The sequence below is a fragment of the Arvicanthis niloticus genome, chromosome 3 (assembly GCF_011762505.2).
Source record: "Arvicanthis niloticus isolate mArvNil1 chromosome 3, mArvNil1.pat.X, whole genome shotgun sequence".
In the NCBI taxonomy this organism is placed as follows: Eukaryota; Metazoa; Chordata; class Mammalia; order Rodentia; family Muridae; genus Arvicanthis; species Arvicanthis niloticus.
This window is the reverse complement of record NC_047660.1, coordinates 65,837,092-65,863,700: the sequence shown is the minus strand read 5'-3', so window position 1 is coordinate 65,863,700 and position 26,609 is coordinate 65,837,092. Positions and strand designations below refer to the sequence as shown.

Sequence of the window (26,609 nt, the reverse complement as noted above, 5' to 3'; positions counted from 1 at the left end):
TTTGCTGTACAGAAAGGACCTCATGCAGATTTCCATTGCAGACTTTTCATAGAGGAGTTTTTAGTGCAGGTGACTGCTTATGTGTGGAACCTATTATTACAGAGAAAGATGACAATGTCTGCTAAGTGTGAATGCATAAGCTCATTGTTCTTTCCATCCTGACTTGGAGCAAATGTCTCTTCAAAACTCCAACTAAACTCTCAAGTGCTTTACTTTTTACTAGTTAAGTTAGAATACTTGGCAGTTAGAGGAGTCTTTTCTTGTTCTCTTTCATGAGTCCACAAGGTGGCAGTGTTTTTTTGGGATTCTGAGCAAAGATCTCAAGAGGGAGAGAAGTGGGGCATGGGGTGGTGTTGGGGGTTAGTAGAGAAGAGTGGAGAAGAAGGGCACAGGAAGAGGAGGAGTGGGTAGAGAAAGGGCTGGAGGAGAGGCTTGGTGCTGCTGAGGACTTTTCTTGTTGCCATCTTCTGAGTTGAGGATCTCAGTCCTCAGTGAAGAGGAAGGACAGAATGAAATCCTGGAGTGTTTCACTAGTGGTCCTGTGGCTGCAGTTAAACTGTAAGTTTTGAAATTCTTTTGGGATCCAGGTGTGATATGTAAAGTTATTGCCTGCTCCAGGCTAATGGTAGACATACAGATGTTTTAAATCTCTAGTTAGGAAGTTGGAAGCCCGTGGGATAGTCATTCTAGCATGTTAGCATCCATATGTATCTAGTCTTGATTGCCTGGCCTTTGTCTTTCTGCACAGGGGTGAACAGCCAGCAGAATGTGAAGCAGAACCCAGATTCCCTCAGTGTCCCTGAGGGAGCTATGGCCTCTTTCAACTGCACTTTCAGTGATAGTGCTTCTCAGTATTTCGCATGGTACAGACAGCATTCTGGGAAAGGCCTCAAGTCAGTGATGTCCACCTTCTCCAATGGTGAAAAGGAAGAAGGCAGATTCACAATTCACCTCAATAAAGCCAGCCTGCAGCTTTCCCTGCACATCAGAGACTCCCAGCCTGATGACTCTGCTCTCTACTTCTGTGCAGTGAGCACACAGTGCTCCCCAGGCACCTGCAGCCTGCACACAAACCTACTGCACAGCATCAAGCCCTGACATACATCACAGATCACACAGTGGAGCCATTCTGTTTCTATTCTATATGCAGTGGGATTTATGAGCAAGAATAGCGAGGGCTTGATTGACTGGGAAACTATTTTAAAAGAAAAAAAAAAAAAAACCCAAACTATGTAATCCTGATGGAAAAGGCACATTACTGGTTGAGTTGAAACATTTTCCACTTTTGGAATATTTTTCCTTCTTACATGCTGATGGTTATACAACAATGTACACACTATTAATGTGCATATCTTGTTGAGTTGGAAGACAAATACATGGCCATGAGACTTAGCACATGCCATGCCATAAAGACAACCATCGACTCTTCAGCACTGTGCCTTCTTTGCTTTTAAAATTTTTCAATAAAAATACTTTTTTTCTAATATTTGAAAACTAACTTACAAAGTAGCAGGTTTCTCTACGGCAGTTTCACTCATATTTACTTTTGGTTGCTGCATTCCGAAGCTTATCCCCTCTAACATCTCCCTGTTCCCCATTCCCACTTAAAACTTTTGTTCTCAGTAGTCCCTTTGCACTTCCATACCTTGTGCTCCATTACATTCCCAATCACCTTCCTGAATGCTCCCTTTCTCCTTTGTAGGCGGCTTTCTACACACACTCATAGTCTCATGAGGACATAGAGTTAAAAATTAGAAGCTAAGATTTGCAAGGTTTGTATGAGGACAGAATAATTTACTACAATATTTTCATGTGATTTCTATAATTTTATATTTCTATATTGCTGAATTACATGTATATGTATCTCTATTTATATCTATGTATATATCCACCAAATATTCATTATCCATTTTTTATTGATGAACATCTTGGATGCCTTCATTTCATAACAATTTTGAATAGAGCAACAGTAAGCGTGGTTGAGCATGTATCGCTTTAGTGAGATACAGAGTCCTTCAGTTATACATCCATATCCATGTATACGTATCCAGAAATTACATAGCTGGATCCTGTAAGTTTTCCTCTTTTAACTTTATTAGAATGCTTCACATGGATTTCCATAGTTGTTACATTAGTTTAATGTTTCCATCAATTTATCCCAACTGCAGTTTTTTTCTCTTTACAATCCTTCTAATTGCCCCACCTCTCCTCTTCCTCAGACACACTCCTCCATTTCCCTTCAGAAAAGAGTTGATCTTCAAGGGATAGCAACCAAACACAGAATGCTAAGTTTCAAAAAGACCAGGCAGAGACCTTCATATCAGAGCTGGGTAAGGCAACCAAACAGGAGGCAAAGGCTTCCAAGGGCAGTCAAGAGTCACACTTCCAATGTTAGGTTTCCCACAAAACCACCAAGCTAACCATCATGTTTGTGGAGGACCAAGAACAGACACATGCTAGCTCTGTGATTGTTGCTTTAGTCTCTGTGAGACCCTCAGATCCCTGGTTAGTTGATTCTGTTAGCCATTTTTTCCTGGTGTCTTCACCTACTCTGGCTCCTACTGTTTTTCCTCCCACACTGGGTTCTGACATTGGCTCCAATGTTAGTGACCAGTGGAGATCCCCAGTGTGAGCCGTCTCTCAGACTAATGTTTGCCTGTAGATCTCTGCATCTGCTCACATCAAGTACTGAAGGCTTCCTCTTTCATGATGACTGGGCTAGGCATGATCTATGGGTGTAGCAGAATAGCATTAGGAATCATTCAATTGATTTTTCTTCTATCCCGGGTCTCTAGGCTATTTAGCTTCCTCCATCCTGGTCATCCTGTGTTGGGCACTGGTGCCCTATGTTGGCATGAGCCTCTAATTAGGCTAGTCATTGGTTGTCCCTTCTAACAAGTTCTGTGCCTCCAGTGCATCTGCAAATCTTGCAGGCAGGATAGATTGTAGGTCAAAGGTATTGTGACAAGTCAGTGTCCCAGTGCTATCACTGGAAGTTCTTTGGTGTCGGAAGATGGCAGGTTAAACTCAATATCTTTCATTACTAGGAATCCCCACAAGGGTCACCCTAGGATAATCCTAAAGTTTCTACTGCACTAGGTTTCCACATTGTCCCTGAAATGCTCTCAGTTCCAGTTGTCTCTTACAATATTCTCTCCTTCTACCCCAACATGTCATGACTCCTGTTCTCATCCTACCTCACCTCATATACCCACTACATACATTCTATTTCCTCTTCCCAGGAAGATACACGAGTCCATCTTAGAGCCCTCCTTTTTCTTAGCCTTTCTGGGTCTGTGAGTTGTCTCATGGTTATTCTTTATTTTACAGCTAATATCTTCTTATAAGAGAGTGCATACCATGTTTGTCTTCCTGGGTCTTGGTTACCTCATTTAGGATGATTTTTGTTTCCAGTTGAATTCCTTTGCCTGAAATTTTCATGTTGTTATTTTTTTCAACAGCAGATTAGTAATCCATTGTGTAAATGAACCACATTTTCTTTATTTACTCTTTGGTTGAGGGACATCTAGGTTGTTTACAGTTTCTGATGATTATGAATATAGGTGTTAACATAGTTGAGCAAGTGTCCTTGTGGTAGGATGGAACATCCTTTGGGTATATACCTAAGGGTGGTATAGCTGTATCTTAAGGTAGATTGATTTCTAATTTTCTGAGAAACTACCATATTAAGTTCCATAGTGGTTGTACATGTTTGCACTCCCACCAGTAATGAATGAGTGTTCCTCTTGCTACACATCCTTGGTATCATCAGGTGACACTTACGTGTTTGATTTTAGTCATTCTGATAGGTGGAAGATGGAATCTCAGAGTCTTTTCAATTTGTATTTCCCTTATGGCTAAGGATGTTGAACATGTAAGTGTTTCTTGAACATTTAAGATTCTACTATAGAGATTCTGTTTAAACCTGCACCCCACTTTTAAATTGGATTATATTTTTGTTGATGCCTAGTTTCTTGAGTTCTTTATATATTTTGGATATTAGCTTTCTGTCAGATGTAAAGTGGGTGAAAATCTTTTCTCAATCTTCAGGCTCCACTTTTATCCTTTTGAAGGTTTCCTTTGGTTTACATGAAGTCTCATTTATTAATTGTTAATCTTAGTGTCTGCACTATTGGGGTTCTGTTCAGAAGTTGTCTCCTATGCCCAATGCATTCAAACATTCCCCACTTTCTGTTCTATGAGACTTATCGTATCTGGTTTTGTGTTGATATATTTGATGCAATTGAATTGAGTTTTGTGCAGGGTGATAAATGTAGATTTATTTGAATCCTTCTACATGATAACATCCAGTTAGACAGCACCATTTGTTGAAAATGTTTTCAAAGTAAAGTTTCCATAGATGTGTAGATTTATGTCTGGGTCTCTGATTCTATTGTATTGATCAACCTATCTGTTTTTATGCCAATACCATGTGGGTTTTATTACTGTGGATTTGTAGTATCACTTGAAACCAGGATTAGTGGAAGATTTTTATTGTATAAAATCATTTTAACTATCCTGAGTGTTTTGTTTTTCCACTTGAAGTTGTACATTATTTCTTCAATGTCAGTAAAATTTGTATTGGAAATTTGTGGCTATTTTGAAGAGCATTGTTTCCCTAATTCCCTTTTCACCCTCTTTGTCATTTGAATATAGATTGACTTTTTCAGATTAATCTTAGGTACAGCCACTTTGCTGAAGGTGTTTTTAAGCTGTAGCAGTTCTCTTGTAGAACTTTTTGGATCATTAACGAATGCTTTCATATTGTCTGTGAATACTGATACTTTGACTTCTACCTTTCAAATTTGTATCCTTCTGAACTCCTTCACTTTTCTTTTTGTTCTAGCTAAGACTTCAAGCACTATGTGTGGAGTAGATGTGGAGTGAGTGGACTGCCTTTTTTTGTTCTTGATTTTAGTTCAATTCCTTGAATTTCTTTCCATTTAATGTGATGTTGGCTATAGGCTTGCTATATATTGCCTTTATTATGTTGAGGTATTTCCCTTGTATTCATGATCTCTCTAAGACTTTTATCATGAAGGGGTGGTGGATTTCATTGAAGGGTTTTTCAGCATCTAATGAGATGATCATGTGTTTTCTTTCAGTTTGTTTATATGGTAGATTACATCCCATTTTTTTGGATGTTGAACTATCCCTGCAGCAGCTCTAGGTTGAAAGCTACTTGATCATAGTAGATGATGGTTTTGATATGTTCTTAGATTTGTTTTAGATGTATTTTTTGAGTATTTTTGTATCAATGTTCAGGAGGAAAATTGGTCTGTAATTTTTTTTTCTTTGTTGAGTCTTTGTGTGGTTTGGGTATCAGGGTGACTGTGGCTTCATAAAAAGAATTTCATAATGTTCCATTGTATTTTGTGGAATAATTTGAAAAGTATTGATGTTAGCTCTTTGAAAGTCTGATAGAATTCTGTGCTTATACCATCTGGCCTGGTACTTTTTGGGATGGGGGTGTTGGAAGATTTTAATAATTCTTTCATAACATATTATTGTCTACTTTAGTCATTTATCTGATCTTGATTTAACTTTCATAAGTGATATCTATTGAAAATTTGTTCATTTCTTTTAAGTTTTCCAATTTTGTGAAGTACAGGTTTTTGAAGTATGACCTAATGATTCTTTGGGTTACCTCAGTGTCTGTTGTTATATCTCCTCTTCATTTTTTAAAATTGTATATTTTATTTATTTACATTTCAAATGTTATCTTCTTTCCAGGTTTCCCCTCCACAACCCCCCTATCCTGTCCCCGAATCCTCTCTTTCTATTAGGGTGTTCACCTACCCACCCACCTACTCTTACCTCACTGCCCTGGCATTCCCTTACACTGGGGAATCTAGCTGTCTCAGGACCAAAGGCCTCTCCTCCCTTTGATGTCCGACAAGGCCAGCCTCTGCTACATATGTGGCTGGAACCCTGAGTCCCTCCATGTGTACTCTTTAGTTGGTGGTTCAGTCCCTGAGAGCTCTGGGGGTTCTGGTTGGTTGATATTGTTGTTCTTCCTATGGCGTTGCAAACCCCTTCAGCTTCTTCAGTCCTTTCCCTGATTCCTCCACTGGGGATCCCATGCTCAGTCCAATGGTTGGTTTCGAGCATCTGCCTCTGTATTTGTCAGGCTCTACTAGAGCCTGACTGAGCCTCTCATTTCTGATTTTGTTATTTTGGATATTACCTCTTTGTCTCATAGTTCATTTTTTTTTTTTGTTTTTGTCTCTAACTCCTACTTGATTTAATTTGGAAAACAAGGTGAACACAAGAAGCCTGCATACACAGAAACAGACACACAGTGCCGCCTACCACACCTAACTCCACAACACGCATGTGGGAGGTCTTTCCTGCTCAAGGATGAAAGAGCGGGAGGTTTGCCCAGGTGGATGGTGGAGTGAAAGGCATGGAGGGGAAGGCTTTTACTGACAACTGTAGGATTTCACTAACAGTCATCACATCGACTGGGCTTGGACTTGGTTGTGGTGGTACCTAATATTCTCTTGGCTTCCTCCTCTTCCTCCTCCTCTTTTGCTTGGAGAGGCAGCTCAGTGCCGACTCCACATTCCTTGGGACCATCGAAGGCCGCGGTGGCCTGCTAGACTGTGTGGGGTATCTGGTTTTCAGGTTCTCCTGGAAGAGAGGCTGGGAGAGCAGATGGCATAGCTCCTGCTTCAGAATCTTCATCTGCTTCTGTCGCCGATGTCCTTCTTGTTGGTCAGCTTTTCCTCCTCTGCATGTCTCTTCTTCTAGCTCAATATCGAGGGCCGCAGCTGCTTGCTTGATCCATGAGTTGTGTAGACAAACCTACAAGTTCCGGTACTCAGCTTTTTCAACCTGTCGGGATAGACGCATCCACTCCTTGACCACGTCCATGTACTTTGACTGCACTGGGAACAGAGGGATGTCTTCATCTTTCTTGATAGTTTTGTAAATCTTCTTGAAGTTGATCACATCTTCAGGCCTAATTAGCATCAAGCTGAGGCCTTCACTGGTAGCACAAGCAGTCTGACCACTTCAGTGGATATAAATCTCTGAGGTGTGAGGCACCTGGTAATGGATGACATGCTGAACTTTAGGAATATCCAGACCTGGAGCTGCCACATCTGTTGCCAAGAGAACACAGTCTTCCAGATGAGCAAATTGCTCCAGGTTTCTGAGCCTTTGCTTCTGGTGCATGCAGGCATGCAGGGTCAGCATGATATCCAGGAACTTGAGGAGCCCAGAGAGGGATCTGATGCAGGAGATGCTGTTGGCAAATACCAGGCTATGACCTGGGTACTGCATGAGAAAATAGTAGAGATACAAGTCTTTCTCATCTGTCTCGCAGTAGATCTTGGTCTCCGTCAGTGTCTCCACTGTACCCTCGTACCTTGTGAGGTCAATGACTTTCGGCTTGCCCCTCATGCCAATCTTCTGCACAAGGTCAAGTTTGCCGATTTCATTCATTTTCTTGACGTGTTTCTTATGAAGGATTGAAGCAGGAGCTTGATGTACCAGGGTTAACGTAGCAGAAAAAACAAGAGTTTGTCGATTGGGGTTGCACTGGGAGTCATTCAGCATCTCTAGCAGCTGCGAGAGTTCAGCAAAATGGCCTTTCTCAACCATCCGGTCAGCCTCATGTATGGCCAGGCACCTGAGCTGCTGAAGGTTACTCAAATGAGGGTGTTTTTCTTTAACTCCCAGAGCTGACCAGGGGTGGCAATCATAATCTCAGGATGGCGGTTCAGTATCCTTTGCTGTTTTTGTGTGGACATTCCACCAACTAAAATGGCTGTATTAATCCCAGTAAACCTGGTTACAGCATCAATGTGCTGTCTGATCTGGATGGCCAGCTCTCAAGTAGGAGTCAGGACCAGTCTGAGCCTGGTGCCCGGCGCCTTGGGTGTACTTTATAAACAGCAACTTGGTCACACAACTCCTGTTTTAACTTTCCAGCTTGATCTGCATCAAACCTTTCTTCTCTGTCCTTATTCTGCTTGGGGACAGGCTTTTCCTCGACTAAGGAAGAAGGTCCTTCACCAGCATCATCATAGAAGAGCAGTGCCTGGGTTGAGGCAGAGGCACTAGTCTTGGGTGTGGCCTGGACCCCAGAGTCACTGGGCTGTGCTTCAGTCTCAGTTCTGGCCTCTTCAGGCAACACTCCAGGTTCAGTTCCATCCCTGTAAGGTGATCCGAGATGGGCTGCAGCTCCTAACATCATCTCCCTTGGTGACATTCCAGTGCTACTTGGGATGGGTGGACCCTTCATCTTATGCCACTGCAGCACTGAGTGAATCATCGGGATGGCAAAAGCCAGAGTTTTCCCGATTCCTGTTGCAGCAGCTCCAAGGATGTCCAGCGTGTCACAGATGGCAGGGGCCAAAGTCAGAGCTTGGATTGAGGTAGATGCCGAGAAGCCTAGAAAGCTGAGGATGAACAGTCTTGGGCACAAACAGCTTCCTCCAGGCAGACATGTCTGCCTTCTGGTCATGTGCCTCAGCCATTCTATGTCTTCGCTTTTTTGGGCACTTTTGGGGCAGTGCTCTGAAAAATATATAATTGTTTTCTCTTTGTTTTTCTTCTTTCTTGGAACAGCCTATGCCAGGTTTTCTGATGTGGCTCCTCCCACCTTTTGATCAGAACAAACACTGACTTCTCCCTGAGCCTCTGGCTCAGAAGCTTTGACTTCATATTCATCCTGGGCAGCACTGCCTTCAGCAAGGAGAACCGTATCACTCTGCTTCTTTAATTTGATCTTTCTCTTTTGGGGAGCTGGACTCTCCTTCCTCCTTGCATGCCAGTCACAAACACAACAAAGGAAAGCAGTTGTGTAATGATTACATATTCTTAGGGCCAGTTGATAATTACTCCATTTCATAATAATTTTAAGAGAATTTAAAGATTTATTTATTTTATGTGCATGAGTATTTTGCCTGTACTATGTACTGTGTGTGCCTGGTGGCCAAGGAGGTTAGGAGAGGGAATCCTTTCACCTGGAACTGGAGTTACAGATGTTTTTGAACCAGTATTTGTGGGTTCTGAGAATCAAACCTGGGTCCTCTGAAAGAGCAACAGTGTTTTCAAGTGTTGAACCATCACTCCACACCCACATTGTATCTTACTACAAACTTAGATCAGGGAAAATAAGCTGGTAAAATGTACTTCTTTTCATTTATTTATTATGTGATAAATACCAACACAAAATCCCATCAGTTACTGTACTATACAACAGTTTCATGCCACGTAGGACCCTAAGACTGATAACATTGGATTTGTTAACAGACATTGTTTATATTCTTTACATTGATAAGGGATGCTTCAAGTCTTCGTGCCTTGGAAATGATTTCAAGGACAAGAACACATTTCTGATTCTGGGAGGTATGCAAGAAACCCTAGTTTAGTCTCTGTCCACCAGGGGGTGGAGTTTCCTAACACAAGATCATTATCAGTGTGAACTTAAGCTTTATAGGTTCATCATTTTGTGTCATTTTACCATTTCTTCATCGAAGAGTTGAGAGCATCACTCTGGTGACACTGAACATGAACACTTTTCCAGCTTTAGTGACTGTGATGCTGCTGTTCATACTTGGTAAGTTAAGTGACTTAAAATTTCCACTCTTTCTTCTATGATGTTAGAATATATTTAACCATCTATGAATGTTGTTGTCCTTACTGTAACACAGATATCCTCTTCTTCCTCCAGGGATGAGGAAGACCCATGGAGACTCAGTGACCCAGAAACAAGGTCAAGTGACCCTCTCAGAAGATGACTTCCTATTTATAAACTGTACTTATTCAACCACAGGGTACCCGACTCTTTTCTGGTATGTCCAATATCCTGGAGAAGGTCCACAGCTCCTTCTGCAAGTCACAACAGCCAGCAATAAGGGAAGCAACAGAGGTTTTGAAGCTACGTATGATAAAGGAACCACGTCCTTCCACTTGCAGAAAGCCTCAGTGCAGGAATCAGACTCGGCTGTGTACTACTGTGCTCTGAGGGACACAGTGGCAGAAACCGCAGGGGGAGCTGAACACAAACTCTGAGAAGCAAAAGAAAGCCTGACTTCTGATCATCCTGTTTTCTACAAAGTCTGTGCTCTGTGCCCCTGTGTTTCTCTGGTTGCTGAAAATCATACAAATGGTCTGAACAGAACTAGAAAGAGATGTTACCACATCTGAATTTTCATATGGAAACTGAAACCCTAGCACATCAGTGGTTCCTCATGGGGGATAACAGTGATTTCACAGGAAGCCATGGAAACAGTAACATGGTCAGTTGCCTTCATCTCCATGTACCAGTCATTATCTTCATGTTGTTGCATGTCATCTGCAGCATGACATAGAGGGCCAAATATGCCAGGAAAAGTGGCATTTAGATAATTCTAGCTGATACTATGGAAGGACAGGTATCAGAGTGGTACAGCCTTTCATATCTCATAATTTCTAACAAAGAAATATGGGTAGAAAAGGAAGGAGAAAGTAAGGCAGAGGTAGGTAGGCAATCTTCAGATTTTCAATGTCCCTACTCTTCTCTAAGTTCAATTACCTAGTCTCATCCCCAGGATTTTATCAGACAACCTGCTTGGCCTCTCCTCCCTCATTGTGCCCATTCTCAGAGGACTAAGAAGATCCCAATGTCAGACTCTGATTTACTACCTACTATGGGTCCCCTCACTCCACAGTTCCTTTAGCCCATCTCCATGCCTGTGTCTGCACCCAATAACAAGAAACATGTTATTTCTAGAACTCTAGTATTCACACCTGACAGAATATCACAAGCATTCCTTACCAGGCAACCAATAGCTACCATACTCTCTTAAAAACCAGAGCATGCAACAGAAACCAAGGAATAAAATAAGAACACACATTCAACAGTGACAAGACTGGATATCAGCATTGAGAATTACTATGATCCCCAAACACAAATGCTTAGATTCTAGCATACAACAATAACAGCCACATAATATATCTCCATTGAAGTCTAGAAAACTTAATGTAGTTGGCTCTTAGAAATGCAACCGAGTTGAAGTACAAGACAAAGACATCAGGAGAACCTTAATGAATGTGTTCAAAGTCTTGAAGGAGAAAATTAAGAAATCCCTTAAGAAATGTTTGAAAACACAAACAATGGATTAAATAAAGAAAATAGTTCAGGACTTGTAAATGAACATAGAATTAATAAAGAAAACAAAAACTGAAGGAAAACTGGAAAGAAAAATTTAGAAACTTAAACAGGAATCTCAGAGGCAAACCTCACCAAGAGAGTATAAGAGATGGAAGAAAGAATCATACCCATTAAAGACATGATAGAGGATACTGATAACTTAGTCCAAGAAAATGTTAAATCTAAAAATATACAGGGACAAGACATACAGGAAATCTAGAATATTGTGAAAAGACAAAATCTGTGATTATTAAAAATAAAAGAAGGAAAAGAAAAGTCAAAGGCACAGAAAATGTTATTTAACAAAATCATGTAACTTGAATGCCCAACCCTAAAAAGGGGGTACCCATCAAGGTACAAGGAGTGTAGAGAACATCAGTAGGCTGGACTAGAAAAGAAAGTTTCCTGTTACATAATAATCAGAATACTTAATGTATAGAACAAAAGATGAATATTAAAAGGTACAAGAAAAAACAAGTAATATATAAAAAATAGCATATAAAGGCAGACTTCTTAGACTAACATCTGACTTCTCAGTGGAGACTGTAAAAGCCAGAAGGCCTTAGCCTGTTGTTCTACAAAGTCTAAGAGACCAGAGATGCCAGACAGACTACGATTTCAACCATCATAAATGGAGAAAGACATTCAATATAAACCCAGTTAAATAGAATCTATCGCCCTCTCCCGGATCTGAGGCCTGCACCAGACCTCTGCCCGGTCTGCTATTGTGTGGACCCCGGATTCTGCCCAAGAAGGATGCTCCCCGGATCCCACAGCCAGCCTAGGTAGGAAGACCCACACACTGCCCTGAGCCCACAGCTGGATGCTGTGAGTGCTCAGATTCCAAAAGATACTCAAACCCCACCCCCAACGGACTAGAACTCCCCTTCTGCCCCTCTCCCGGATCTGAGGCCTAGACCAGACCTCTGCCCAGTCTGCTGTTGTGTGGACCCCGGATTCTGCCTGAGACATACTGGAAGGTCCACTCAACCCAGAGCCACAGAGGAACAACTGAACTCAGAGCGTCAGACAACATATCCTGAGATATCCTAGAGGAGACACTGCACCCAGAACAGTAGAAACCTAGCTGGACTGCTACCTTGGAGGCACCATATCGTGAGGCATCCTGGTACTCAGTAAAGCTGGAAAAGATCACAGAGACATCGGAGCCCGAGGAGATCAGACACAAGCTAGATAACTGGAAAGGCAGGCTTCAGTCAGAGACAGCAAGTACAGGCAGCACTAGAGTTAACCAGATGGCGAAAGGCAAGTGCAAGAATGTAAGCAACAGAAACCAAAGTTACATGGCATCATCAGAACCCAGTTCCCCCATCATAGCAAGCCCTGAACACCCCATCACACCAGAGAAACAGGAACCAGAATTAAAATCACTTCTCATGATGATCATAGAGGACTTTAAGAAAGACATAAATAACAATCTCAAAGAACTTAAGGAGAACACTGGTAGACAGATAGAAACCCTTAAAGAGGAAACAAAAAAATCCCTTAAGGAATTGCAAGAAAACACAACCAAACGGGAGAAGGAATTAAACAAAACCATGCAGGATCTAAAAATGTAAGTAGAGACAATAAAGAAATCACAAAGGGAGACTACCCTGGAGATAGAAAACCTTAAAAAAAAAGATCAGGAGTCATAGACACAAGTATCACCAACAGAATACAAGAGATGGAAGAGAGAATCTCATGTGCAGAAGATACCATGGAAAACATTGACACAACTGTCAAAGAAAATGCAAAATACAAAAAGCTACTAACCTAAAATATACAAGAAATCCAAGACACAATGAGAAGACCAAACCTAAGGATAATAGGTATAGATGAGGGGGAAGACTCCCAACTTAAAGGACCAGTAAATATCCTCAACAAAATTATAGAGGAAAACTTCCCTAACCTAAAGAAAGAGATGTCCATAAATATACAAGAAGCCTACAGAACTCCAAATAGTTTAGACCAGAAAAGAAATACTTCCCGCCACATAATAGTCAAAACATCAAATGTAAAAAACAAAGAAAAAATACTAAAAGCAGTAAGGGAAAAAGGCAAAATAACAAATAAAAACAGACCTATAAGAATTATACCAGACTTCTCACCAGAGACCATAAAAGCCAGAAGATCCTGTACTGATATCATACAGACCCTAAGAGAACACAAATGCCAGCCCAGACTACTATACCCAGCAAAACTCTCAATCATCATTGATGGAGAAACCAAGATATTCCATGACAAATCCAAATTTACACAGAATCTCACCACAAATCCAGCACTTCAAAGGATAATTGGTGGAAAACTCCAACACAAGGAGGGAAACTACAGCCTAGAAAAAGCAAGAAAGTAATCTTCCAACATCCCTAAAACTACACAAACATAACTCCACTGCCAATAACAAAAATAACTGGAAACATCATTCATTTTTCCTTAATATCTCTTAATATCAATGGACTCAATTCTCCAATAAAAAGACATAGACTATCAGACTGGATACGTAAGCAGGACCCAACATTTTGCTGCATTCAGGAAACACACCTTTGTGAAAAAGACAGACACTACCTCAGAGTAAAAGGTTGGAAAACAATCTTCCAAGCAAATGGTCCCAAGAAACAAGCTGGAGTAGCGATTCTAATATCAAATAAAATCATTTTTCAACCAGAAGTAATCAAAAAAGATAAAGAATGACACTTCATATTCATCAAAAGAAAAATGTACCAAGAGGAACTCGCAATTCTCAACATCTATGCCCCTAATGCAAGGGCACCTACATACATAAAAGAAACTTTACTAAAGTTTAAAGCATACATTGCACCCTACACAATAATGGTGGTAGATTTCAACACCCCAGTCTCAGCTATGGACAGAGCATTGAAACAGAAACTAAACCGAGACACAATGAAACTAACAGAAGTTATGAATCAATTGGATTTAACTGACATCTATAGAACATTTCATCCTAAAACAAAAGAATATACTTAGTCATTCCTTGTGTCTCAGTAATTATCACTTCACTTGTTTTCTGACTATTGTTTCTTGGCTGTGTCTTCAGACTTTAGTAGTGCTTCTAGTATTCTCTGTATGAGTGGTCTCATGGACATGAGCTCTTTTAGGATACTTGTATCATCAAGATTTTTTTCTTTTTCCTTCAATGATGGCAGATAGTTTTTCCAGGTTCTGTTGTCTAGGTTGGTATGCACAGTCTTTTAGAACTTGGCATCATTGCTCCAGTCTCTGATTGCTGTCAAAGTTTCCACTGAGAAATTATGCGTTATGATTCATTTTCCTTTATATATAATTTGTGCTTTTCTTTTGCAGCTTTCAATACTCTTTCTCAGCTCTGTATGTTTAGCATTTTAAGTGTGATATCCTGTAGGAATTTTTTATTGCCTTGTTTATGTGGTATTTATTGTATCTATATGGGTGTGTCTTTTGTTAGTTGGGGGTGTTTTCTTCTATGATGTTTTTGAAGAGAGCCATTCTAAGCCATTAACTTGAAAAATTCTTCTTTATTTATGCCTATAATTTGAAGATGTAGTTTCTCAAATTTTATCATCACTGTTGTCTTCATCAGCATCATTGTCATTGTTGTTATTTGTGTGTGTGTATGAGTGTTCTACCTACATGTGTGTCTGTTCATCACATGTGCTTGGTACATGTGGAAGAGTGTGGAAGAGGATGTCAGATGCCCTAAAAATGAGTTATAGCTGGCCATTGTATTGGTGCTAGGAATTGAACCTAGGTCCTCTAGAAGAGCAGTTGACACTTTTAACTGTCAAGCCTTCTCTCAAAGTTGATCAACATTCAGTCTTTTTTTGGCGCTGCACAGTTCCTGCATGTTCCTTTTATCTGAAAAATTTATTTGCTTTATCTTTGAGCCTTGGTATTCTATCTTTTGTTGAGCCATTCTATTTATAAGGTTTCTGCCTGAGTTTTCTCAATGGTGTATTAAGATTTTTAATTCCATCTTCATTTCAGCTTGAATTCTCTTCAATATTCTATCTTTCTATTAAATTTAGTTTTCAAATCCTGGACTATCTTCCTCATTTCATTTAGCCTTATATTTGGTTTTCTTGAGCATCACTCAAACATTTATTTCGTTTAAGATAATTTTCTTTTTTTAATTACTTTTATTTATTTATTATTTTTTACAGTCCTGTCATTGCCCCCCTCCTGATCTGCTCTCCCACAGTTCCTCATCCCATTCCTCCTTCATCCTGTCACCAAGAAGATTCCCCTACCCCCTCACCAGGCCTCCCCAACTCCCTGGGGCCTCAAGTCTCTCAAGGGTTAGGTATATCTTCTCTCAATGAGACCAGACCAGGCAATCCTTTGCTGTGTGTGTGCTTGGGGGGGGGTCAGAGGGGGGAGCTTGGACCAGCTCGTGTATGCTGCCTGGTTGGTGGCTCAGTGTCTGAGAGATTTCAGGGGTCCAGGTTAGTTGACACTGCTGGTCTTCCTATGGGTTCACCCTACTACTCAGCTTCTTTCAGCCTTTCCCTAATTCAACCACAGGGGTCCTCAACTTCAGTCTATTGGTTGAGTGTAAGTATCTGCATCTGTCTCAGTCAGCTGCTTGTTGGGCCTATCAGAGGAGAGCCATGCTAGTCTCCTGTCTGTAAGCATATTATAGTATCAGTAATAGTGTCAGGTTTTGGAACCTCGCCTTGAGGTGGATCCCAAGTCACTGGACCACCTTTCCCTCAGGCTCTTCTCCATTTTTGCCCCTGTTGTTCTTTCAGACAGGAACAATTCTGGGTCAGAAATTTTGACTGTGGGATGGCAACCCCATCCCTCCAACTTGATGCCCTGTCTTTCTAGCGGAGGTGGACTCTACAAGTTCCCTCTCCCCACTGTTGGACATTTCATCTAAGGTCTTTCCCTTTCAGTCCTGAGAGACACTCAAGTCCCAGGTCTCTGGAACTTCCTAGAGGGTCCCCCCAACCTTCCCCTTCCCCTTCCCCCAAGGTTGCATATTTCTATTCATTGTGCTGGCCCTCAGGGCTTCTCTCCTGTTGCCCCCCACCATATCTGATAATGTTCCCCTTTTCCTGCCCCCTCCCATCTTCCACCCATGTCCCTCCCTCCCTCTGCCTCCAGTAACTCTTGTCTTCTCCCTCCCAAGTGGGATTGAAGCATCTTTCTTCTTGTAAACCTTCTTGAGTTCTGTGGATTGTATCCTAGGTATTCTGTGTCTTGGGTTTTTTTTTCTGCTTTTTTTTTTCTAATATCTACCTATTAGTGAGTACATACCATGCGTGTCCTTTGGATTTGAGTTACCTCACTCAGGATGATATTTTTTAGTTCCATACATTTGCCTGCAAAACTCATGGTGTCCTTGTTCTTAATAGCTGAATAGTATTCCATTGTATAAATGAACCACATTTTCTGTATCTATTCTACTGTTGTGGGACGTCTGGGTTGTTTCCAGCTTCTGGCTATCACAGATAAGGCCATTATGAACTTAGTGGAGCATGTGCCCCTGTGGTATGGTACGGCATCTTTTGGGTATATACCCAAGACTGGTATAGCTGGGTCTTCAGGTAGATCTATTTCCAGTTTTCTGAGGAATCTCCACATTGATTTCCAGAGTGGTTGTACCCGTTTGCAATCCCACCAATAATGGAGGAGTGTTCCTCTTTCTTCACATCCTTGTCAACTTAATGCTGTCACCTGAGTTTTTAAACTTAGTCATTCTGACTGGTATAAGGTGGAATCTCAGGGTCATTTTGATTTGCATTTCCCTGATGACTAAGGACTTTGAACATTTCTTCATGGAGCTGTGACCTGGTTTCATCTTTAAACTCCTCTGATTGTTTAGTGAATTTTGTGATGGTTCTTTTAAGTTCTATGGTACGAGGTTCATTAAGGTAATTCTGGGTTTGGGGGATGTGGAACATACTGTCTTGACCTTTCATACTGTTTGTGTTTTTGTGATTAAACTTGGACATTTAGACTTCTTTAATTAGTTGTCTATATTGTGATGATAGACTAGGCTGAGCTGGTACACTATGATGGGTCCCTGTTTGAGGATATGGGGTAGGTCTCCAGAAGGAAAGGGTGCAAGAAGTGTCAGGCATCCTTGTCAGGCTGTGCTTCTGTATAAAGATTGGACTGACTCTTGAGGTTGGGTATCAAAAATAAGAGTTTTCTAAAGAAGTTTCCCCACCATGGTCCCAATAAACGAGCAGTAAGTGGATAGGCCCCATTCTCCAGTTTCTGCTTGCCGTGAGGATCAAAGATCTCTCATCTTAAATTGTGTCTTTGCAGAGTGTCAGATTATACATCTCTGAATCTTATCCAGACTTTCATTTTCTCTGTTGCTTAAAGCCCAACCAAGGGGAGTCTCCTCTCCCTTATCTTGTTTTCCCGCACCCAGTGTTAGGATTTTTAGTTTCTTTTAGTAGTTTACAGTTTAGCAATTAGGGATTTCATCTGGCTCTGCTGTTTATGTTACAACTCACATCATTTGCACATCCCTCTCCTCACCTGGCAGCCACACACTTGATGCGTTGTTTCAGGTTCACAGTGATGCAGGAAAGTGCTGTGTGTCTTTTTTAACTGACCATTCCAGCTCTTCCAGGAGAACTGTTAATCTAATTATATACATTTTATTACAAGTCTCTTATAGTGAGGTGTATATCTCAGAGACTGTGTTTCAAGTTTAGTTTCTTTTGGCCATTTCCCAAGGCTATGGTGCTTGTTTTCATTCTTCTCATTCTTACAAATTTTTTGAGGCATGTCTCCCGTATATGTCACAGGCAGGACTTAAACTCATGCCCTCTTACTTCAGCCTCCCCAACCAGATTGCCTTCTGGGATTTTAAGCATGTACCACTATGATTATCTTCCTTTCTAGGTTTCGTATTTACTGATAAATGAATATTGTTATTATTGTCATGGATAATATTTTGTTGCAGAAAATAGTTTGAGTATGAGCATCTTTCCCTCAGTCTGTTCCCTTTGTACTTGTTGATGTTGAAGGAAGGGTCTGATCAAACAGTATTTTGTGGATGCTTAGCTCATCGGTCACTAGCTTCTGCAAGGTCTCAAAGCCCAACAGAGGACAGTTTAGGAGGCATAGAAGTCCTTGTGTTCACAGATATCACCAGGGGAACCTGGAATATGAAATATACAGGGTTGTTCCTTCAAAGGAAAGAATGTAAAATCTGTTATTTGTCTAGAAGTCTGGGAGCAGAAGTGGTTAATAGCCTGGTGACCTTTGCACTACCTGTGTAGCCAGAGACCACACCAATCCCTTTCCCAAGCCCACACTTTTATTGTAAGCTTGTTTTTCTCAGTCATTCTACTGAATGCATCATTACAGAAGGTATACCAGGAACTTTACCAAGAGTTTCAGTGTTGTCATAGTCAGTCTTTATTTAGCTTACTTTGTGCCTCAGTGAGAGTTATATATGTTTTATTGTGTATGCAGAATTGAGTTTATCACCACCAGTAAATCTTTCATCAAATTATTCTGCAGTTGAATACGCCTAAAAACAGATTTGAATGGGAGTAACAAGGGTTCAAATATGCAGAATTGTGCTGTAGATAAGAACTTCACTTAGATTTCCGTGGCTGTGGTGTTTATAGTGATTTTTCAGAGCAGGTGACTGACTGTGTGCAATACATATTATTACTGAGAATGGAGACAACATCTACTGAGTTCACCTCACTCCCAACCCTGACTTGGGGCAAATGTCTCTTCAATACTGTAGCTGAACTGTCAAGGATTTTTACTTGTGTTAGTAGTTACATTAGAAGAGTTTACAGTTTGACTCTTTCTTTGTCAACTATCATGAACCCACAAGGTGGCAGTGTTTTATAGGGATCCTGAGTAAACTTCTCAAGTGGGAGAAAAGGTGAAAGAGGGTTGGACAGGAAGAGGAGGGAGGGGTAGAGAGATGGCTGGAGGAAAGGCTTGGTGCTGCTCAGATGGTGAAGAGTCATTTTCTGATGGCTAGCAAAGCTGCCTTTCATGTTTCCTAAAACAGGAGATGTGGAAACTTTTGTATATGACTATATGAGCTTCGGGTTGAGAATTTAAATCCCCAGCGAAGAGGGAGGAGGAGAGAATGAAATTCTTGTGTGTTTCACTAGTGGTCCTGTGGCTCCAGTTAAATTGTAAGTATGGGAATTTCTTTGGGACACAGGTGTGATATGTAAAGTTGCTGCTTATTCCAGGCTACTGGTAGAAACACAGATGTTCTTAATCTCTAGTTAGGGGTCGGAGACCCATGGAAATTTCATTCTGGAATGTTAGCATCCACTTGCATCCAGTCTTGATTGTCTGACCTTTATTTTTCTCCATAGGGGTGAACAGCCAGCAGAAGGTGCAGCAGAGCCCAGAATCCCTCAGTGTCCCAGAGGGAGCCATAGTCTCTCTCAACTGCACTTCCAGTGATCGTAATTTTCAGTACTTCTGGTGGTACAGACAGCATTCTGGGGAAGGCCTCAAGATGCTGATGTCCATCTTCTCTGATGTTGAAAAGAAAGAAGGCAGATTCACAGCTCACCTCAATAAAGCCAGCCTGCATGTTACCCTGCACATCAGAGACTCCCAGCCTGGTGACTCTGCTCTCTACTTCTGTGCAGTGAGTGAGCACACAGTGCTCCCCAGGCACCTGCAGCCTGCACCCAAACCTACTGTGCCCCATTAAGGCCTGACAGAGAGCACAGACAACACATGAAGAAATTCTGTTTCTATTCTGCAGGCAATGTGACTTATGTGCAAGAGTGGTAAAGAGGAGTCGGTCGGTAAAATACTTTAACATTTTAAAAATTGGTAATTCTCAGGGGGAAAGGCAAACTACTGGTTTGGTTGAATAGTTTCCACTTTTCTCTCCTCACATGCTGATGGTTATAGAACAATTATACATACTTAATGTGTATATCTTGTTGAGGTGAAAGATGAGCACATGGCCACCACGCATTATGTCATAAAGACAGCCATCAACTCTACAGCACTCAGCCTTCATAAATTTAAAAAAATATTTTAATAAAACATTGTTTACTAATTTTTAAAAAATAGCTTACAAAGTAGTAGGTTTCTCTATGGAAGTTCCAGGTATATTTACTTTGGGTGAACCCATCCTGATGCTTTCCCCTTCCATTGCCTCCCTAGTTCTCACTCACCTAAGCCTTCCTGTGCTCAGCATCTCCTCTTCCATGTCTGTATCATGTATTCCCTTCTCATTTATCTTCCCTATTGCTTCCCTTTCCCTCTCTTTTTTTTTGTTTGTTTTTCAAGACAGGGTTTCTCTGTGTAGCCCTGGCTGTCCTGGAACTCACCCTGTAGACCAGGCTGGCCTCGAACTCAGAAATCTGCCTGCCTCTGCCTCCCAAGTGCTGGGATTAAAGGCGTGCGCCACCACCGCCCTGCCTCCCTCTCATTTTCTAATGTCCTGGTATCTACACACACATTCATCATCACATGAATACATACAAATAACAACCAGAAGCCAAGATTTGCATGTATGTGCTATTTGAGTTCAGATACTCATTTATTATTGCATTTTTCAATTGTGTTAATATTCTGGAAAATTCTGTAATTTTGTTTTCTTCACTCTTGATAAATATTCATCTGTCTGTCTGTCTGTCTGTCTGTCGAAAGGCATCTCCATCAAACTCTCCTTATCCATTCTTTTGTTGATAAACATCTAGGCTGTGTTCACTCCCTAGAAATTTTGAATAGAGCAGCAATAAACAAGGAGCAAAAAAACCTCTTTAGTAGGATACAGAGGCCTTCAGATAAGTACACTGGAATTACATAGCTGGATCACATAACACTTCCTCTTTTAGACTGATGAGACTTTTTCCCACTGACTACCATAGGTGTTACATCAGTCTATGCTTCCAACACTGGTAAATGAAGGCTCCCTATTTCCCAACATACTCACCTGCATTTGTCATCATTTGATTTCTTGATAATAGCTATTCTGACAAAAATCTCATATTAGTTTAATTTCCATTTCCGTGAGCCTAAGGATGCTCAGTGCTATGTTCTGTTCCAAAGCCCATTTAAAATTAATGGTTTTTATTGTTTAATGGCAATAAACAGTGTGTGTGTGTGTTGTTGTTTCATCCTCTGTCAGATAAGTAGCTGGCAAAATTTTCTCTCATTTGTAGTTTGTCTCTTTGCTCAGTTAACTGTCTCATTCACTGCCTTTCTGTATTTATTTTTATTAATTTATTTTTGAAACAGGATTTTGTCACAGAGCTTATGTTGGCTTAAAAAAGTCTTGATCCCCCTGTTATACCAGCCTGTTTTCTGGGATTACAGGTTTCTGCCATCATAACTATCTCCATTTATTGCTTTTTAAATTGAAGTACTGAAAGTTCCTCTCACTTACCATATTCACCCTAGTGCTTGCTGAAGCTTTATCACAAGTCAATTCAAAGTTCTGGTTTTATATCATGCATTGATACACGAAAATGTTATCAAATGGTAACAGATCTTTAGAGTTTGCAAGGTACTTCTTTTTCCTCAGTCTCTAAAGACTCTGTTTATGTAGAGAACTGGTTCTGAAAAACCTAGATAGAAAGGATATCTTCTTTAGGATTGTTCACAGATACACCTTACTAAATGGATAATAATTACTAAATGGATAACATAACCAGAATTTTTTATACAAGCTCAATATTTAGAAGTAGAGACCTCCAATAAATATTTCCAAAGCATGAAAGAATTAATTTGAAACACTCCAAAGCAAATAGCTACAACACAACATATTTTACTATGGGAGATAGATATAAAGGGATGGATAATCATTCTTTTTTCTTAATTTTTTTCTAAATCTGTGTGGGGGTATCATGTCACCTGGAACTAAGGTTACAGATAGCTGTGAGCTGCCATGTAGGTGCTGAATAATCTAACACAGGTCCTCTGGAAGAGCTGCCAATGCTCTTAGCCATTGAGCCATTTATTTCTCCAGCCACATGGGATTATCATTCCTAATTCACAATATGGTCACTGCTAAGTTTCCCATGCTTCAGTGTATGCCCCCATAATGGAAGTATGGGTAACATACTGTAGACATAGTGTGCTATAGAAAAAAAGAAGACATGAAGTCTGAAGAGGAGCTTAGAGAGGACACACGCACACACAGAGACACACACAGAAACACACACAGACACACACACACATACACACACACACCAAATGGCATTGAGGAAGAGTAAAAAGTTGTTACAGAATATAAAATACTTAAAAATTTGTTCAGCTTATTTTATAATTTCTGGCTTTATGACATTTTGGCAAGAATCCAGGATAATATTTCATTTTGAATATTGATTACATTACTAAGAGGTCTGTGGTGGTTTGCATGAGAATTCTCAGGTATTGAACACTTGTTTCCCAGGTGGTAACACAGGTTACAGAGACGTTCAAGAGAGGAGGCCTTGCTGGAGAAAGTTTGTCCGGGGGCTGGGCTTTGAGAGTTACAGCATCACCCTGCTTCCAGTTCTCTCTCTTTCTGCTTCATGCTTGAGGATAAAGATGTGATTGCTCAGCTTCCTGCTCTCGCCGTCATGCCTTCTGCTTTCTGTCATGTGCTCTTCCTCCTACGATGGACTGTTATTCTTCTGGAACCTGATCCAAAATAAAGTATTTCATACGTTTCTTTTGGTCTTAGCATTTTTTCACACTAACAGAAAAGAAACTGATTTAGGGTCATTTCTATGTGATTTAGTATGATAAATATTTCAATATTTGTTTCAGGATTAAAAGAAATAACACATTGCCTTAAATTGAGTTCCTGAGAAGCAAAATTTGAACTTGGGATTTTTTTTTTCCAAAGAATAATTGAGGAAAGCAGGCTGAGACAGAAGAGGCTAGGTGTGGAAGTAGTACAGCTGTAGACTTAACTCAGTTTGACCTTTCTGGGAGTTCTGGAGCATAGACTCCATTTCAGAGATTCTAAGCCAAAATTGTACATAGGTGAAGAAGACTCAATAACCCTGAGATGTCTGGAAAGAACAGATAAATCCGTGCACAATAAAAACATCTTGGTAAACCAATAAACTTTTAAGATGAGCAAAGAACGAAGAACAAAATTAATGGAAATAATCAGAAAAAATAAAATGATGGAACTCTATAATAATCCCAAGGGCAAATGGTCTTAAAAGACCTTTCATCAATTAAAAGACCTTTGATCATATGAAAAACAAATACTCAGCAGGGTCTGTCTGCAAGATACTCACCTCACTGGCAAAGATATACACAAACTGAAAGTGAAAGGATGAAAAAATATTATTCTAAGAAGGTGGAGCTGAAAAGCAAGCAGAATCAGCTCTATTTATATCTGACAAAGAAGATTTTAAGCCCAAATCAGTCAGAAAACACAAGGCACATGGACAAAGGGAGCAGTCCAGCAAGAACATAGAACAATTGTAAAACTCTATGTGCCAATTATCAGTGCATTTAATTCTGTAATGACAAGTGTATTAGACATAAAGAAATAGACTGGCCCAGATGTAATAATTAGTATAATAGTGGGTGACATCAATCTTATTATAATCACTGGAGCCAGAGTTGATAGAACTCCTTGGTCACACATTAGGATTTTTTTTTTTTACAAATGGCCTCACTTGTCCATTGGTCACCACATAGAGGAAGAAAATACTTCGGAATGGGAGCTGCCCTATCATCTTTCAGCTGCATAATGGCAGTTTCCCTAGCACCTGCAACTGACCTGGAACCCTTTTGCTGTGCCCTGGGAAGCCCAGAGAAAGAGAGACTGCAGAACTCTCCTAGGTCTTTATGGATGCAAACAATACCCTCACTCCTATCCTTATAAGGAGTCACTGTCAACCTTTCCCCACACAGACAATTTTCTATGGGAGAGTGACCTTACTGTTTTGGACTAAACAGTCCTGTCTGTAGACATCAGCCTCTAGTCTCTTTTTCTGCCTTCTGTCTTCGTCCAGGGCCTCAGAAATCTAACAATAGTTCAATAAGGGAAGAGACTTCAGCAGCATTGCATTCCAATGGTGCACACTGCTCACCACTGCAGGTCGTCTTAGCAAGAAGATGAGGCCACCAGCAGATGTCAGAGTTCCTCTTCCTCAGATCTTGACTCAGACTCAGAAGGTAATTACAAGCCTTCCTTGGTTTGAAATCCGAGAGATGGGGGAGAGGAGGGAGGAGAAGAGATGGTTGGGGAGAGAAGGGAAAAGTGGGTGGAGAGTGTGGTGTCTGATCTTGCTTCTGAGATTCTTCAAGGCAGATGCTCAGAAACCAACCAACTTGAGCAGACCTGAAGCAGTGTCTCTTGTAATCTGATCTTCATAGGGAAGAATGCATAGATTCCTGAGAGTGGTGATGGTGACCCTGTGGCTGCAACTGACAAGTGAGTTTGGGTTTCCAGTGAGGGGAACTGGGACAACAAACTTCATAGCCCGCATACATGTGAGGTGAAGTCTTTTTTAATAATCTAGAAATACAGTTTGAAAATGTAACCACTGACTGTTCTCTGGCCTGTGTTTCTATGTAGGGGTGAACAGTCAACTAGCAGAAGAGAATCCTTGGGCTTTGAGCATCCATGAGGGGGAAAATGTCACCATGAACTGTAGTTACAAGACAGCCATAACTGTCCTACAGTGGTACAAACAGAAGTCAGGCGGAGGTCCTGCCCTGCTAATGTTAATACGTTCAAATGAGAGAGAGAAGCACAGTGGAAGACTAAGAGCCACCCTTGATACCTCCACACAGAACAGCTCCCTGTCCATCACTGCTGCTCAGTTTGAAGACACTGCTGTGTACTTCTGTGCTACAGATGCACAGTGTGCAACAGACACCTGTAGCCCCGACATAAACCCTAAGAGCTGCTTCCTAGACCTCAAGGGTGGGTGAAGTGCTTCTGTGTCATCTGAATGTAATTCTTTTAAATTTGCAATTGTTTTTTACTTTATTTTTCTAACCAGTGTTGCAAGGAAAAGACACAGGAAATTGAATTCCAATACCCTGAAATTCCAGGAAGGAGGTGGTACTGACTTCCACTGTAGTTACACAAAACTACACTGGTTTAGGCAAGATCTTGGGAAATGGCTAGATTCCTCTTCAGCTTATATCCTACTGTGGATAAACAAGCAAGCAAGCAAGCAAGCAAGCAAGCAAACAAACCACACACAGGCACACGCACAACACACACACACACACACACACACACACACACCACAAAGCAAAACAAAAAAGCTCTCTACACAGCACTCCATCTAAGCTTGAAGAACACTGTGCCTTCTTGGACATCTGCATCCAAGCTGTGGTCTTTAGAATAAGAACAGAAACTTCCTTGTCATCCGTTCTGTGCAAACCAGTATTTACCCTGTGTTCTGAGGCTCCTTCCAAGTGGTGTCATGGATAATAACCCTGTGATTTAGCCAGAGACATATTCTTTTCAGTTTCATTCTCTGTCCCCAGACAGTTGCTTGTTCATGTACACAGGTCTACAGAACTTACTATATTTGAATCTCAAAGATACAGCTAGGATAGGGAGCAGCAGGATTCTAGTACTGGGGGTCATGCAGGGAAACTCCATTTATAAACTTACTTTCTGAAACATTATTATTTATTATTCATAACAATCTAGCTATATGATTATAAGTGAAATTCTTCTATTTTTTGACAGTGCTCTGTGTTATTTCATATTATTGGAAGGAATTTTGTATGGTCAATACCTTTTATTTCCTCAATGCAATCCTGCCTTCATTAACATCAATTCCAAAATGGCCATGGTAAGACATGTCCTTCAGTTTGATAATGCCAGAGGATATTTTTCAGAGCACATCTTTTCTTCATATTTCAAAGCATGACATACATTCTGAACATAAGACCAGTCTCTTCTGTCTACTTAATTTTATTCCACCTAAGATATTTTCAACCTCTAGGCCAACTTACTCATAATTCTCTCTTATGTCACAACCTGCTCTGTCCATATTAGAGACAGAACTAGCAAAAGACCATATGCCCAGTTACAGTTGAAAAGCTACAAACAATATAAAAGATCAAGCCATCATCTACACTTAAAAAAATCTACCAATCCCACAGAAACATTAGCCAGTGAGAACTACTTCAATAAATCCAGGACAAAGAATTTAAAAGAATAATTATAAACTTCATCAATGTATGAGCTGTTTTTTTATGTCAAATTGACACAAGCTGGAGTTACCACAGAGAAAGGAGGCTCCCTTGAGGAAATGCCTCCATGAGATCCAGCTGTAAGGAATTTTCTCAATTAGTGATCAAGGGTGGGAGGGCCCATTGAGGTGCCATGCCTGGGCTGGTAGTCTTGGGTTCTATAAGAAAGCAAGCTGAGCAAGCCAAGGGAAGCAATCCAGTAAGTAACATCCTTCCATGGCCTCTGCATCAACTCCTGCTTCTTAACTTGCTTGAGTTCCAGTCCTGACTTCCCTTGGTGATGAATAACAATGTGGAAGTGTAAGCTAAATTAAACCCTTTC

General features: G+C 40.7%; 2 pseudogenes and 1 gene segment (V, D, J or C); 2 read left to right on the top strand and 1 right to left on the bottom strand.

The window, feature by feature from the left end:
- Nucleotides 1-418: 418 nt before the first annotated feature.
- On the top strand, nucleotides 419-1,406 carry LOC117705622 (T-cell receptor alpha chain V region 2B4-like). The segment is given in 2 exon segments: nucleotides 419-558; nucleotides 749-1,406. Coding segments are annotated over 2 exon segments (399 nt in total).
- A 4,948-nt stretch (nucleotides 1,407-6,354) lies between these two features.
- On the bottom strand, nucleotides 6,355-9,078 carry LOC117705621 (ATP-dependent RNA helicase DDX24 pseudogene; annotated as a pseudogene).
- An 8,088-nt stretch (nucleotides 9,079-17,166) lies between these two features.
- LOC143441851 (T-cell receptor alpha chain V region 2B4 pseudogene) lies at nucleotides 17,167-19,811 on the top strand (annotated as a pseudogene).
- Nucleotides 19,812-26,609: the final 6,798 nt, after the last annotated feature.